Here is a 13,738-nt window from a genome sequence, read left to right as displayed (position 1 = left end):
CTGAGATTAAAGGCAGATATAATGTCCTACCTTTTTTTTTTTTTTACTAGTGATGCCTTTATCATGTAAAATCACTGAACTATCTGCTTTTTCCTGAGCAAGGTGAGGACAGGATGCTAATTTGCTTGCATTCCATAACAGAATCTCACAGTGACATCAACTGGAATAAACTGTAGAGAGTTGACTGGAGTGAACTGTTATGTTGTAGAAGACTATTATTAAGGCTTTCCTGAAAGAGATGATTACATTGGAGGCATATTAATTCTTCCCTCTTCAACATTTAAATAAAAACCTTTTGAATCAAAAGAAAGTGGCAATAAGCAGACTTCGCTACTGGAGGAATTTGTTTGCAGGATCTGCTATGTCAGAGATTAATATAGTAATATAGTATACTGTATCATTATTTAGTAATACCGAATCCCATTATAGTAAAAACTAATTTGCTATATGAAAATTATTTGAGTCCGTTCTTGAAAACTGATTGAAAGATTATTCTCAAAGTAATGAACAGTATGGAACTGTTACTGCTTTTTTTAAAAAAGAAATGATTAATTTGGTTCATGAAAAGAGTAGCTAATTGATGAGAGCAGCCTTCCCCAACCAGATGCCCTCTGGATGTGTTGGATTTTAAATTTCATAATTCCCAGTCAGCATAACCCACAGGAGAAGAAATTTATCATATCTGGAAGGCGGCAAATTGGGGAATCCTAGATTAATTTGGTAATCCAAGGTTTTGATGGTCAAGGATAATTCAATCCATTAAGTATATACAGCTAACATGATCAAGATTCTATTGGCTTGAGTTTTGAAGTGTTTTAGTATTGAATCTTGGCAGATTCTTTAAAATAAATATTAGGCAACTGTTGGGCTATTTAGGCCATCAAAAAGCTTTTATATATCCATTAATTCATCTCTGAGAAAGAGAAGGAACTAGATCCTGCTACAAGGTTCTTGTGTAGAGAAGGTAAGTATGGAAACTAGAGAAAAGGAGAGGACAGTCCATGTTGACCATGTTTACCTGTGATGGATGAAAATTATAGGGTTAAATACAGATGACTTAAAATAAAGAAAATTAGTTACTTACACAGTTTCATCATTCTTGAATTCCAGTTCTCCATAACTGTCTTCAAAATCCTCTCCACCTCCTTTTGCTGTTCCTTCAACTGTTCTAAAGGGGACTATGACTGTACCCCGTGCACCAGATGTTCTAAGAACTTTCACCTCCATCACCCCAATGCTCTCACTGATATGTATCACATCACACTCGAAGGTGAAGATGCCTGCATGGTCATCATCTAAGATAGTCACAGTAGCCAGACAAGGTGAGACCAGTATGGCCTTGGGATATGGCAGTTTGTTGTGTTCAGGGGGTTCCTCTGCATCAATCACCCGTAGGTTGCTAAGACGCACAAAAAAGTGCTCATCCTCTTCAAAGATATCATCATCAATAATCCCTATGGAGAACTCTTTCTGGGTCTCCCCAGACTTCAAAACAACTGTCCCTTCTGTAAATTCATAGTCAGCCCCAGCGTTAGCAGAGCCATCTTCTGTTTTGTAATCCACATATAGGGTCTTGGAGACATCACCTCCTTTCCGGACAACAGTTAGGAGGACAGCACCACAGTTCTCAAGACACTGATAGGAGCAAGGGTCAAAATAAATTTTGGAGATGAATTCTTCTGGCTCCTCTGGCCGTACTTCATGCAAGCTAGTACTCCTCTTGGCTTGCTCAGCTGCATGCTTTTTGAGAATATTTCCTGCTCCAGTCATCATCCTGGTAGCTTGAATCCGATAGAATGCTCTGCTTTTTTGCTGGTGGGATAAAGCATAGTAGTTGGCCATTTCTACCAGCTGATCTAAGTCTTTTTCTGGGTGCTTTTGTTTCAAGTCCTTGAGGATCCGGATCATCTCTTTGCGAGACTCATCCACCTCTTTTCCCTCCATAGGCACTAGGTTTCCATCTAAAAAATGGGAGTTCATCATCTTACCATCCATTTCAATCCCTTTGGGGTGATCCCCTTCTGTCTCAATGATAATACCCCTGTGTTTGTCAGTACGGTACTTTTTGTGCATATATTTATAGAGAAACAGCCTTCTGTCTGCAATCCAAGCCAGGATGACACAAACAGGGAAGAAAAACAGAGTGAGTAAGCCTTCCCATACCTGAACCACACCTGGAGAAAAGACCGCAAGGATCATGTATAACCAGATATAGGCAAAGATGCTCCAAGCAGCCGTGACAAAGAAAACCCTCAAATGTTTTATCTTCCTCGTCTCCCCATCAGGAATGACATAGACACAGATGGCTATGATGATAAACATATTGAAAGCTGCACTACCAACGATGGTAGAAGGGCCCAGCTCACCAGCAATGAATCCATGACCACATACCTCTATCAATGACAAAAGGATCTCTGGGGCAGAGGAACCAAGAGCCATGAGGGTCAAATTGGAAACAGTTTCATTCCATATTCGGATGGTGGTGGTGATGGCTTCTCCGTTGGGTTTCCTGACTGTAATCTCTTTCTCTTGGGATGTAATGACTTCTATGGAAGCCATGAAACGGTCAGCAATGATAGAAACGCCAAGAAACATATATATGAGTGCCACAAAATAAACAATAACTCTGGCAATTTTGTCCCCCAAGGATGGATTTTCTGGGTACCATATTGGCAAGATAACACCCTCCTTGCACTCAGAAGAACCGGAGCATGAGGTGTTATGTCCTATGTTTGGTGAATCTGTCCCTGTGCCAGCATCTACTTGTAGACCATGTAAAAATAGGACAAAAGTAAAGAGCCCAAACCGGAGGAAGGCTGAGGTGACAGGTTGTAACTTTAACCGCGCCATACACAAGGCTTAACATCCACAGCACAGGAGCAAAGGTCTTCTGTTCAGGTTAAGAATCTGAAATAAAGAGATTAAAACCATGAGACTGAAAGAAATAAAACGAAGAACTGACATTGCAATTAATGCCATTAATATTAATGTGTTCTCTTATTTACAACTAGTTATACTACCTTATGTATCATAAGAGCCTTGGTAGTACAGTGGTCTAAGGCACCCTGTTATTAAGCTGGTTATTAAGACCAGCTGCCTGCAATTACTGCAGGTTCGAATCTCACCAAGGCTCAAGGTTGACTCAGCCTTCCATCCTTTCTAAGGTAGGTAAATTGAGGACCCAGTTGTGGGGGCAATAAACTGACTTTGTATAAATATACAAAAAGAATGAAGGCTATTGCTTAGCGCATTGTAAGCCGCCCTGAGTCTCCGGAGAAGGGCGGCATATAAATCAAATTTTTAAAAAAATCATATTTGGTTAATTTTACATGGATCACGCAAGATTGAATTATTTGTTTATTATAGGGGTGTCAAACTCGAGGCCCATGGGCCGTATGCAGCCGTCAGGGTGCTCAAATCTGGCCCACAGGGCCAGCCTGGAAATAGCAAAGGACCAGCCCACGGTGGCTCTGGCAGCCAAAATGGGGCACGGGGGGGGGGGGGGCGTGCGGCCTCCTTGTGCCCTATTTTTGGCATGAACGGCCTCCTACACTACCCTGTCGGCCAAAATGGGATGCGGGGGAGGTGTTTTGGCTGGCATGGTACTGCAGGAGGCATCCGTCCTATCCCCCCACCCCACCCCCGAACCGACCCATGGAGGAGAACTACAATGCTGATCTGGCCCTCAAAGAAATCCAGTTTGATATCCTTGGCTTATCAGTAGAATAGAGGGAAACTGTCTGTACTGAGCACAGAATAACCAACCTTGTTATTTATCTTAGACATGATTAGTATCTTGATATCAACTGAATTGTTATCAAAGAATCACACCAGGTATTCCAATTTTGCCCTAAAGCAAGATAACATGATAAATTGGTACTTGTTTATGATATAATCCTATGAATTTTGGTTAGAATAAGATCCTAGTAATTCCTAGTAAAGAGCTGCAAATAGTTGTGAAGTCAACACTAACTTTAACTGACTGATTGCAACTCTACCACCAAGGAGATTGGACTGAAAGATCCCTTCTAAAACACTCAATAAATTCAGTGCCTGAATAGGAAGTTGAACTGGGTTTCCCTGGTTTAGCTTTTCTTGGTCCAAATCCAGCATCTTAACCAGATTTTGTTTTGATTTGAATTGTGTGAGCAGCTGTCCACCTTACAAGGTAGTCCAGACAAGAAGCACATCCAGAAGTACTAGCTCTATCATTACGGTACATTAAACAATCTTGAAAGTCTGAAAGTAGAAGTCTCTCCCCTCACCTTTACAGTTCAAGAAGCTAGGGATGGTCCCTTTGAGGATGTTTACCTACACCTTATCTGACTATTGCCTACTCTGTCACTCTTCCTTCTGTCTTCCAACTTCATTCCCACATACTGTAACAACCTTGAGGATATGGCATAGTTATTGAAAATAAATAAATATAGAACAGGTTCAATATTTCAGAAGGATGATAATATTTTCTGTTAAGAACTGGGTGTCCACATTAGTGGACAGGCACATAGATCTCATTTGAAAATCTAGTAAGATATAGTTAATGTGGCTCAAGTCTACTCTCTTTTCTTTTTCTTTTGGAAAGCCTCATCAAAGAAGATTGGCGAAATAGCACTGTAACATAGGGCCACTATTTTTGACTATTACACAGTGAAGAAAAGCAGCATCAATAAAAATAAATCCGATTTGTAATAAACTTTAAAATCTGTATGTGAAATAGTGTTTAGCTTGAGTATACTAATTTTAATCCCAGAATTGAAAAATGGTTTTCTAAAAAAGGTTTTCCTAGGGTGATGTCCCTTGATATGTAATCCAGACCTGCTGGACTGCAGCTGACAAAATTCTTAGTTCACAATTCTGGGAGATGTAGTTCAATGAATCTAAATTGGGAAAAGCTGCTTTAGAAAATTCTGTAAAATTTAGGACAGCCTACAGTGAAACAACAACAAATACCTATGTGTGCTTCAGGCATTTATTAAACCTGGCTGCAACTAATTTTCAGGGCTAGAACAGAAAATAGTGTCCAGCACTCAACATCCCTGGACTAAAAAAATGATTATACAGGTAGTCCTTGACGTACGTCTATATTTCTGTTGTTAAGTGAGACATTTGTTAAGTGAGTTTTGCCTCATCCTATGACCTTTTTTTGCCACAATTAACTAGAATCACTGCAGTTGTTAAAATAGTAACAAGATTGTTACATGAATCTGACTTCCCCATTGATTTTGCCTGTCAGAAGGCCGGAAAAGGTGATCACATCACCTCAGGACACTGCAACTGTCATAAATACAAGTCAGTTGCCAAGCACCTGAATTTTGATCATATGACCAAGGGGATGCTGCAACGGTCATAAGTGTGAAAATTGGTCATAAGCCACTTTTTCAGTGCCATTGTAATTTAGAATGATTACTAAATGAACTGTTGTAAGTCGAGGACTACCTGTAGTTGGCAAAGTTGAGGGAAGAAGAAGTGAAAGACAACAGATAAAATGGAAGGATTGAGTCAAAGACATATTTCTAGGCAGCAGTTGTCTGTGTAATTGTCTGCCATCAGAAGTCAATGCCATTCTAACTAACTCATGTCAGTGGGTAAACAAGCTATTTTGACATTTGAGGCCAATTACCTATACGTTCTTCTTGCTGATAGTCCAAATGCAACATAAATAAATTAAATGTTATGGGTTGCCCTTTCATGATATTCCAAATGCCTTGTTCTGTTAATAATATGGATGGACAGCTCCATTAACATTGCCAACATGGAGAAATACAGCATTTTTAATTTTTGAGCCATCAATACGGATAGCAAAATCAGCAGGGGTCGTGTGGGGTGAGGCAAAAGCTTAGAAAATATTTATGCTGCCTTGAAATCTCCTTCCGTCCTCCTCAGGAATTCAATCTCGCATTTTGAGAAGGAGACTCAAAACACAAGGCCTATTACTGCTCACTATTGCCAAGGTCTATCTACTGTTTTCTGAAGTCTGAATTTAAACAATCTATTTGCAAGCTCAAATGGTCAGACATCCCTATTTGGGGAAATGTTCAGTAGCATTGTTAGAAGAACTTTATGCACACAGAATGAAATAGTTTACATGCCTAATGATAGACCGGAAATACAGGTTATTGAAAATCCAAACAAAATATAATATAATGTACATTGCAGGAATCATTTGAACATTATTAATGTAAACAGGTATATCTAAAAGGGAACTTTTCTGACTGGTGTAAGAAATAAGGGAATTCAAAAATAAAATAGTATATATTCCCTTACTATAAAATAGTAAGGGAATAATAATAAATGAATAGAAACTTGTTAATCTATTGTACAATATTTGTTATGCTGCTACAAAAGTATTTTCCATTTAAGCATTAATTTGTTAAGCATTTATAATACATGCATCTCTGTAAAAACATATGTATGGAATCCATTGTATCCTTCCTGCATTAAGATCTAAATATGACTGAATTTTACAATGTAGTTAAATTATATGTTTTGTGGAACTTCTCCCATGTCTATGGTGCATATGCTTGGAGAAGGACATGTGGGCATTGGCACAGGAGAAGGGCCCTGCTGAGGGTGAATGGAGACATTTCTTAACGCTAGAGAGCTCATAGATGTTACGTAATAATGTATTAACAGATAGGTACGGATAGGTATGGGAGAAGAGAAAGTAATCTGAGAAAACAAAGAGAGAGATAATGTATTCCTCTGAGGCATCTTGGATTAGCTAAAACCCCGGAGGGCTTGTCCAATAAGTCCAAAGGAAGCGGGAAATGGGCCATCGGGATAGAACTGTATACAATGAATGTTTTTGAAATCTAAGGGTGTGGTTTCCTGGCTCAAACTCCTTGTTGAGGTCTATGCTGGGATACCCCACTGCATTTTGCAAAATTGCTTTCTTGTTTATTTTGAAATAAAATCTCTGTGTTTTCACCGACCCAAGATTGTTTGTTGAAGTCATGTCCAACACTGGGTTGTCTCACTCATTTCTTCCTAAATATCAATGATTATTGGTGTTTAATATCAATTAATAATAAAAAAAGCTTCTAGATAAGACTATTTAATGACAACCAAAAGTAGAAGAAACGAACAAATAAGGATACAAACGGTAAGAAACAGGGCTGACAAAGTGAAGGAAACGAAGTGAAGATAACTGATTTTGTAATATCTGGATCACAAATCCATATCAAGCAGTCTTGAGATGGTTGAAGATTGAAATGAAATAACACATCTTCTAGGCCATGGGTCCCCAACCCCTGGTCTGTGGACTGATATTGGACCAGGGCATGCCAGAAACCAGGCCACACAAATAAGTGAAGCCCCATCCATGGGATGCAGGCAGCAAACAAAACCACACCCCCTCTGGTCCGCAGAAAATCTCTCTATATGGAACCGTGCCCAAAAGATTGGGGGCCACTGTTCTAGGCATTATACTGATGGTTTCAGACATGACAGATTCTTTCTGCCTTCCTCTCTGAAAATCCAGTTATTTACTTCCTTTTTTAATTTAGATCTGACTTTCTGGAGATGAGAGATTAAGACTATAAACAAGAATCTGGGGCAAAACCTCAAGTCCTCTTTTTAAATAATCGAAGTATATCAATGTTGCTGTAAGACACAGTGATAAATACTTTTAAGAAGGGTAACAGACACGTTTCTGTGCTTTCACAGTATGCAGTGACTAGAATTTCCAGTGCTACAGCTAAGGCTGGAAGACAATGTTCTTTTGCAGAAGATAAATATGTGAGCCGAGATCTGGTAAAGTGTAGCTCAAGATTAAGCTTTCAGCCAGCAGCAACTGTGGTGTAATATCACTCATAATCCTTAGGGACAAATAGCCTTCGACAAAGAAAGGACCAATAATTTTCAAATTCCGCAGGGGGATATTGTATGCCAATCTGTAACTGGAATCATATAAACATCAAGAATCCAAGGGCACACTAAAGACTAACTGATGGCGCAGATTTCCAAAAACTGGAGACTATCATTAAAATCCTTGATCCTCACAGAAAAGATTAAATATACCTGTGTATGCCATCACTATTTTTCTAAACAGTCACAAAATGCAACAGCTTGTTTTCAATTATTGTCAGATCATGCAATATTGAAATAATCTCACAGATTTCAACAGTATAATAATTCTGCTTCTTAATAATACAGTATTGTCCAAGATGGTAATTCTTAAAGAGATTAGAGAAACTGTTAGGGAATGACCGGGCCATCCCAATTTAGAAGTTTATTGTGTATGTGTGTTGAAGATCATGCCCAGATTATATGCTACTTCACTAGATTCAGGTGCTATCCATGTTACCTAGTTAACCTTCTTAAGAACATAAGAAAAAGCCATCTAATCCAGCATGGCCGATCAAATACAATCAGGTAATTCACAATAATAGCCCTATATTCTTCTTTTCCCCAACAAGAGTTATCTAAAGTTTGTTGCCTGTAATTAAAGAAACGCTAGTAGCCATCAGAAAAAAGTAGTTGTCAGTAGTCCTAATCTCCATGAATTTCTATAGCCCCCTTTTAAAATCCTGTAAAATTATAAACATGTCTGATAGTAGTGAATTCCACAGTTAACCTATGTGTTTACATTTTTGAATGGACCAGAGGTGGTATTGGAGATTTTACAGTATCCTTCCCATGCCACGCCCACCAAGCCATGCCCACCAAACCATGCCACGCCCACCAAGCCACACCCACAGAACCGGTAGTAAAAAAAAATTAAACCCACCACTGGAATGGACCCTAGACAACAAACTGCATCATGCCATACATCTTTCAAAACACTTGAGCTTTCCACTTGTTTCCTGTTTAGATATTCCAAATAAAGATATAAACATGTATTATAATAATTGGAAATGCTGCTTGTCTAGAGAAATGCACAATCTTAGCTATATGTTTGACTTATGTGAGCCAACTGCCTGTACATTGCTGGCAGCAATTCCATCTTTTCTCAATAACCCTTTAAATTATGAAACATAACAATTGAAAGAAGCCAGGAATCCTCAGCCTTTTGGGGTTGATGAGTGCATTTAGAATTTTGGAACATAAGGTGTTGCATAATGTGAGTATATTTTGGAACATAATATGGGCACTCTCACAAAAGGGCATAACTGCTTACAAAATTTAGATTTATATGAATGCTCTCTACCGTATTTTCCAACTTACCCTCCATAGGATGTTCTTCATTCCTTGACATGCAGTTGGACCCCCTTCAAACAAAGCACTGAACCTCAGCCACCTATCATGTTCAATGGAGGCTTACAACATCCATTGAAGCCCAGTGGCTTTTTTTGGAGGGGATTGGGGGACAACAAAGAAGAGTCTGGAGGCTGGACTTCACAGCCTTTCTCTTTCTCATTTTTGCTTATGATTTTTTTTAAAAAAACAGTAAAAATCAGGAAGGTAAGATTAGTAGTTGCCAAAGGAGACCTCATGTGCACCTTGTCATCTACAGATGCCATGCCTGTGGTCTGATCTAAGCACAGTACACAAAATTGTCGAGGCGCTAGTGAGTGAAGTGATCTCCCTGGTTTGCCTGCTTTTCTCATTGCTTCTCTCTCCAAAGATCAGTTGTGCTTTAGAAGCTGCTTTTTATCCCCAAGCAGGGGATAAAAAACAGCAAACTAATGTGCTGAAGCTCACCAGACTAAGGAAGCTAGCCAGATGAATACCTGGTAGGCAGATTTCTTTTTCCTATTTTCCTCCCCAAAAACTAAGCTGCATCTTATACTCTGGTGCATTTTATAATCCAAAAAATATGGTAAAAGTTTGGGATCCGAGGACTTAGTTAACAACTTTCAAAAATCAGCATATATTGATCCTCTATTCCCAACACTTCTGTCCTCAAAAATATCTTGTCAGAAAGGATAGACTGCACCCCCCCCCCACTAGCTGAAAAAGGAATTGAACAGACATGCCTGGACTGTGTACACTATCTAATGTGCACTGTGTATTATGCTCAGCGTCTATGTCACAGTCAATTGCTCTTTTTCCTTTTTCTATTGCAATTGTCCTGCAGAAAGGAAGTGAAACAAACATATCCATGACTGGTCCTAAGAGTCTTTTTCTCTCAAGAAAGGTCCAGCTGATTTCGGACATTAGAATCCCATGTGTAATATCAAACAGAGGGTGTAGATGGCATCTAATGCTGTGACCATATACAGCAGGGGTGTCAGACTCAAGGCCTGCGGGCCAGATCCGGCCCACAGGTTGCTTAGATCTGACCCACAGGGCAACCCTGGAAACAGTGAAGGACCAGCCTGTGGTGTCCTTCAAGAAAAACAGAGCTCAGAAGGACCATGCACAGCCCTCTGCCAGCAAAACGGAGCCCAGAGGGACAGCCTTCGTCATGGCCGAAAATGGAGCCCGGGAGCCCAAGCACAGTCCCATTGAGCTCTGTTTTCATTAGCAGAGGGCTGCAGGAGGCCATCATGGCTGAAAATGGAGCTCGGGAGCCTGTTTTCACTGGCAGATTGCTCGGGCCGCCACAGACACCCCCAACACGAGTGACGTCAAGCTGGCCATGCCCATCCTGATCATGCCCACCCCGGTCCCCCAAGGTCAAACACAACCCTGATGCAGCCCTCAATGAAATCAAGTTTGACATCCCTGATAAAAGGCATTTCACCCTCCAATTATAGTATACTGTAGAGATGGTGATTGGAATGAAAATAGTGCTAAGGCTAATAACAATAAAGCAAACACTACAAATAGGAGAAATAGAAAATTGCCTTGAGTTTATACAGTAGTTAGCCGTGTGAAAACAGAGATGAGAAAGGAGGTTGCAATGAGAAATAAAGACTCTCAAAGCCAGTGAAAAGCATGGATAAAGGTGAAGCTGAGAATAAATTAACTACTGCAATGCACACCCAGGCTCTCTGGAATAAATACACATATAACTAGAGAGGAATGGTGAAGCAATACTACTGAAGGGCAGGTGGTGATGGAAGGAGTGTGCTGTCTGTTGTGTTTATGGAGGTATAAGTAAGGTTTCTGGTACTAAACCCTTATGTGATGCACAACTTTTTCTAAGTGATTCTCAAAGATACCAATTGTTTTATTTTTGAAATGTTCTTAACTTGCTAGGAAAGTTTCCATGGACCTGGGTAAAAACCGAGAAGAAAATTTGAATTACATACCTATGTTACACTAGCACTTTTGGTATAAGGATGGCTTGAGATAAGAGTAGCCCAGCTTCATTGTAAATTCTTTTAGCTGGGGTTCTCTGAGCTTAGGGAGATCAATGCCAAAGTAGAAATCGTGTTTCGTACAAATGTTTCACTTTGCATTCAGCAACAGTTTAGAAGTGGGGATCGTGTACTCTGCTTGAAATTTTAATTTGATGGAGACTATTGAAGATTGGCAGCTTCTTGCTGCAGCCTTCTCCAACTTCATATTCTCTAGATAGCTAGAATTCTACTCTTATTATTCCCAATCAATCTGAACAATGGAAAATATCAGATGGGAAAAAAACTGGCTTCTCTTATCAGTTTGCAGAGGTTCTACAATCCAGAGCTTTGAGCCTACTTTTAAAATGGACCCTAGACAGAATTACTAGAATAACAATTTGCTTGTGGTTTTTTGCATTCCAAACATATGGTGAAATTAATTACTAGCTTCTGCTTTTTCAGTGAAAGATAGAAGCAGAAGGCCACCCTGTCTTCCAAGTCATTGTTCAACACAGAAGTGCATGATAAAAAGATTGGCTGTGTTTTCTGTACCCTATGCAGAGAATAGGTTTCTTCAGTAAAAAGCACATTGTGAATGTATTACCAACAGCTGAAAATAAATATGTAAATTAAATATTAAAATTTGATTTCACACAGTTCAGTTCTCTTTGGTAACAATATGCGCATACTAAAGTCCACACTATGAGAGCTACATATGCACAATTTGCATGTGCAATTAGCTTGATTGCACTGCACGTTGCATAATTATATGCATACAACATTTAACCCCCCCATTTTTTTTTGAGAAGCCTGAGTTTAGAATAGTTTGAAATCTGTTTTTCTCTGTTGACGAAATTTTAAAAAGGAAGAGAGAAGTGTGAAAACTTAGGTTAAAATTTGAAATTCAAATTGTAACCTGGAAGCACCTATAAACCGCTTCCACTTGGAAGCAGTGTATAACTAAAGAAAGTAACATTTAAGTAAACATAATGGCAAGTGATGAAAAGCCCATGCTGGATGATTCGATATCCTGGCAAAAATGAATGTTACAGTAGTTGCAATGAAATATCAGTTTAGTTGGTTTCCTGAATGCAAGCAATTGAAAAGTATTTTGTTCAGTCACTAAGTCAGGGGTGTCAAACTCAAGGCCCGTGGGCCGGATCTGGCCAGTGGAGTACTTAGATTTGGCCCACAGGGCCACCCTGGAAACAGTGAAGGACCAGCACGCGGTGTTTCTGCCAGCACGCGGCCCTCCTGAGCTCAGTTTTCATTGGCAGAGGGCTGCAGGAGGTCATGGCATCTGAGAATGGAGCTCAGGAGCCTGTGTTCACTGCCAGAGTGCTCAGGCCACCACAGGCACCCCCTGACACGAATGAAGTCAAGCTGGCCATGCCCCCCTGTAGGATATAAGGGAATTCAAAAATAAAATAGTAACAAAGGGAATAGTAATAAATGAACAGAAACTTGTTATTCTATTGTACAATATATGTTATGCTGCTACAACAGTATTTTCCATTTAAGCATTTATTTGTTAAGCATTTATAATACATGTATCTCTGTAAAAACATATGTATGAAATCCATTGTATTCTTCTTGCATTAAGATCTAAATATGACTGAATTTTACAATGTAGTTTGATTATATGCTTTGTGGAACTTTTCTCCCATGTCTATGATGCATATGCTTGGAGAAGGATTTTGTTCTTTGGCATAGGAGAGGGGCCTACTGAGGGTGCACGAAGACATTCCTTAAAACTGAGAGATACTATGTAGAGATGTAATGGACAGGTACGGAGAGGTACGGGAGGTGCTGAAGAGAAAGTAATCTGAGAAAACAAAGAGAGAGATAATGTATTCCTTTGAGGCATCTTGGATTAGCTGAAACCCCAGAGGGCTTGTCCAATAAGTCCAAAGGAGGAGGGAAATGGGCCATCAGGATAGGGAACTATAAAATGTAATGCTTTTGAAAACTTTAGGTGTGGCTTCCTGGCTAAAACTCCTCTGTTGAGATCTGCTGGGATATACCCATCCTATTTTGCAAAATAGCTTTTATTATTTTCTTTTAATAAAATCTCTATTTTCATCGACCCAAGTGTTTTTTGGCTGAATTCATTTCCAACACCCCTGCCACCCCAAGTTTAAACACAACCCTGATGCGGTCCTCAATGAAATCGAGTTTGACACCCCTGCACTAAGTCATGTCTGACTCTTTGCAACTCCATGGAGCACACTAGGCCTCCTGTCCTCCACTGTCTCCCAGAGTCCATCCAAACACATGGCCACTGTGTCAATGATACTATCTAATCATCTCATCCTCTACTACCCCTTTCTCTATTTCCCTTCAATCTTTCCCAACATCAGGGTCTTTTCCAATGAGTCCCCATTTCTCATTTGGTGGCCATAGTATTTGAGCTTCAGCTTCAGTATCTGTCCTTCCAAACGACTGACTGATTTGACCTCCTTGCAGTCCAAGGGACTCTTTAAGAGTCTTCTCAAACACCACAATTCAAAAGCACCAATTCTTTGGTGCTCAGTCTTTCTTATGGTCCAAATCTCACAGCCACACATTAC

General features: G+C 39.8%; 1 protein-coding gene across 2 annotated transcripts in view; it reads right to left on the bottom strand.

The window, feature by feature from the left end:
• Positions 1 to 13,738, bottom strand: part of SLC8A3 (solute carrier family 8 member A3) — a 238,123-nt gene that overhangs the window by 181,592 nt on the left and 42,793 nt on the right. For both annotated transcript variants that reach the window (XM_087876190.1, XM_034417662.3), the window contains exon 2: positions 1,085 to 2,907. In XM_087876190.1, the coding sequence (XP_087732316.1) occupies positions 1,085 to 2,850 (1,766 nt within the window). In that variant the 5' untranslated portion in view covers positions 2,851 to 2,907. The remainder of the gene's footprint in view (positions 1 to 1,084; positions 2,908 to 13,738) is intronic.

This window comes from Pantherophis guttatus, chromosome 1, assembly GCF_059756535.1.
Source record: "Pantherophis guttatus breed Tessera chromosome 1, ASM5975653v1, whole genome shotgun sequence".
NCBI classification, from domain to species: Eukaryota; Metazoa; Chordata; class Lepidosauria; order Squamata; family Colubridae; genus Pantherophis; species Pantherophis guttatus.
The sequence above is the reverse complement of the archived record's forward strand: the minus strand, read 5'-3'. Positions and strand labels throughout refer to the sequence as shown.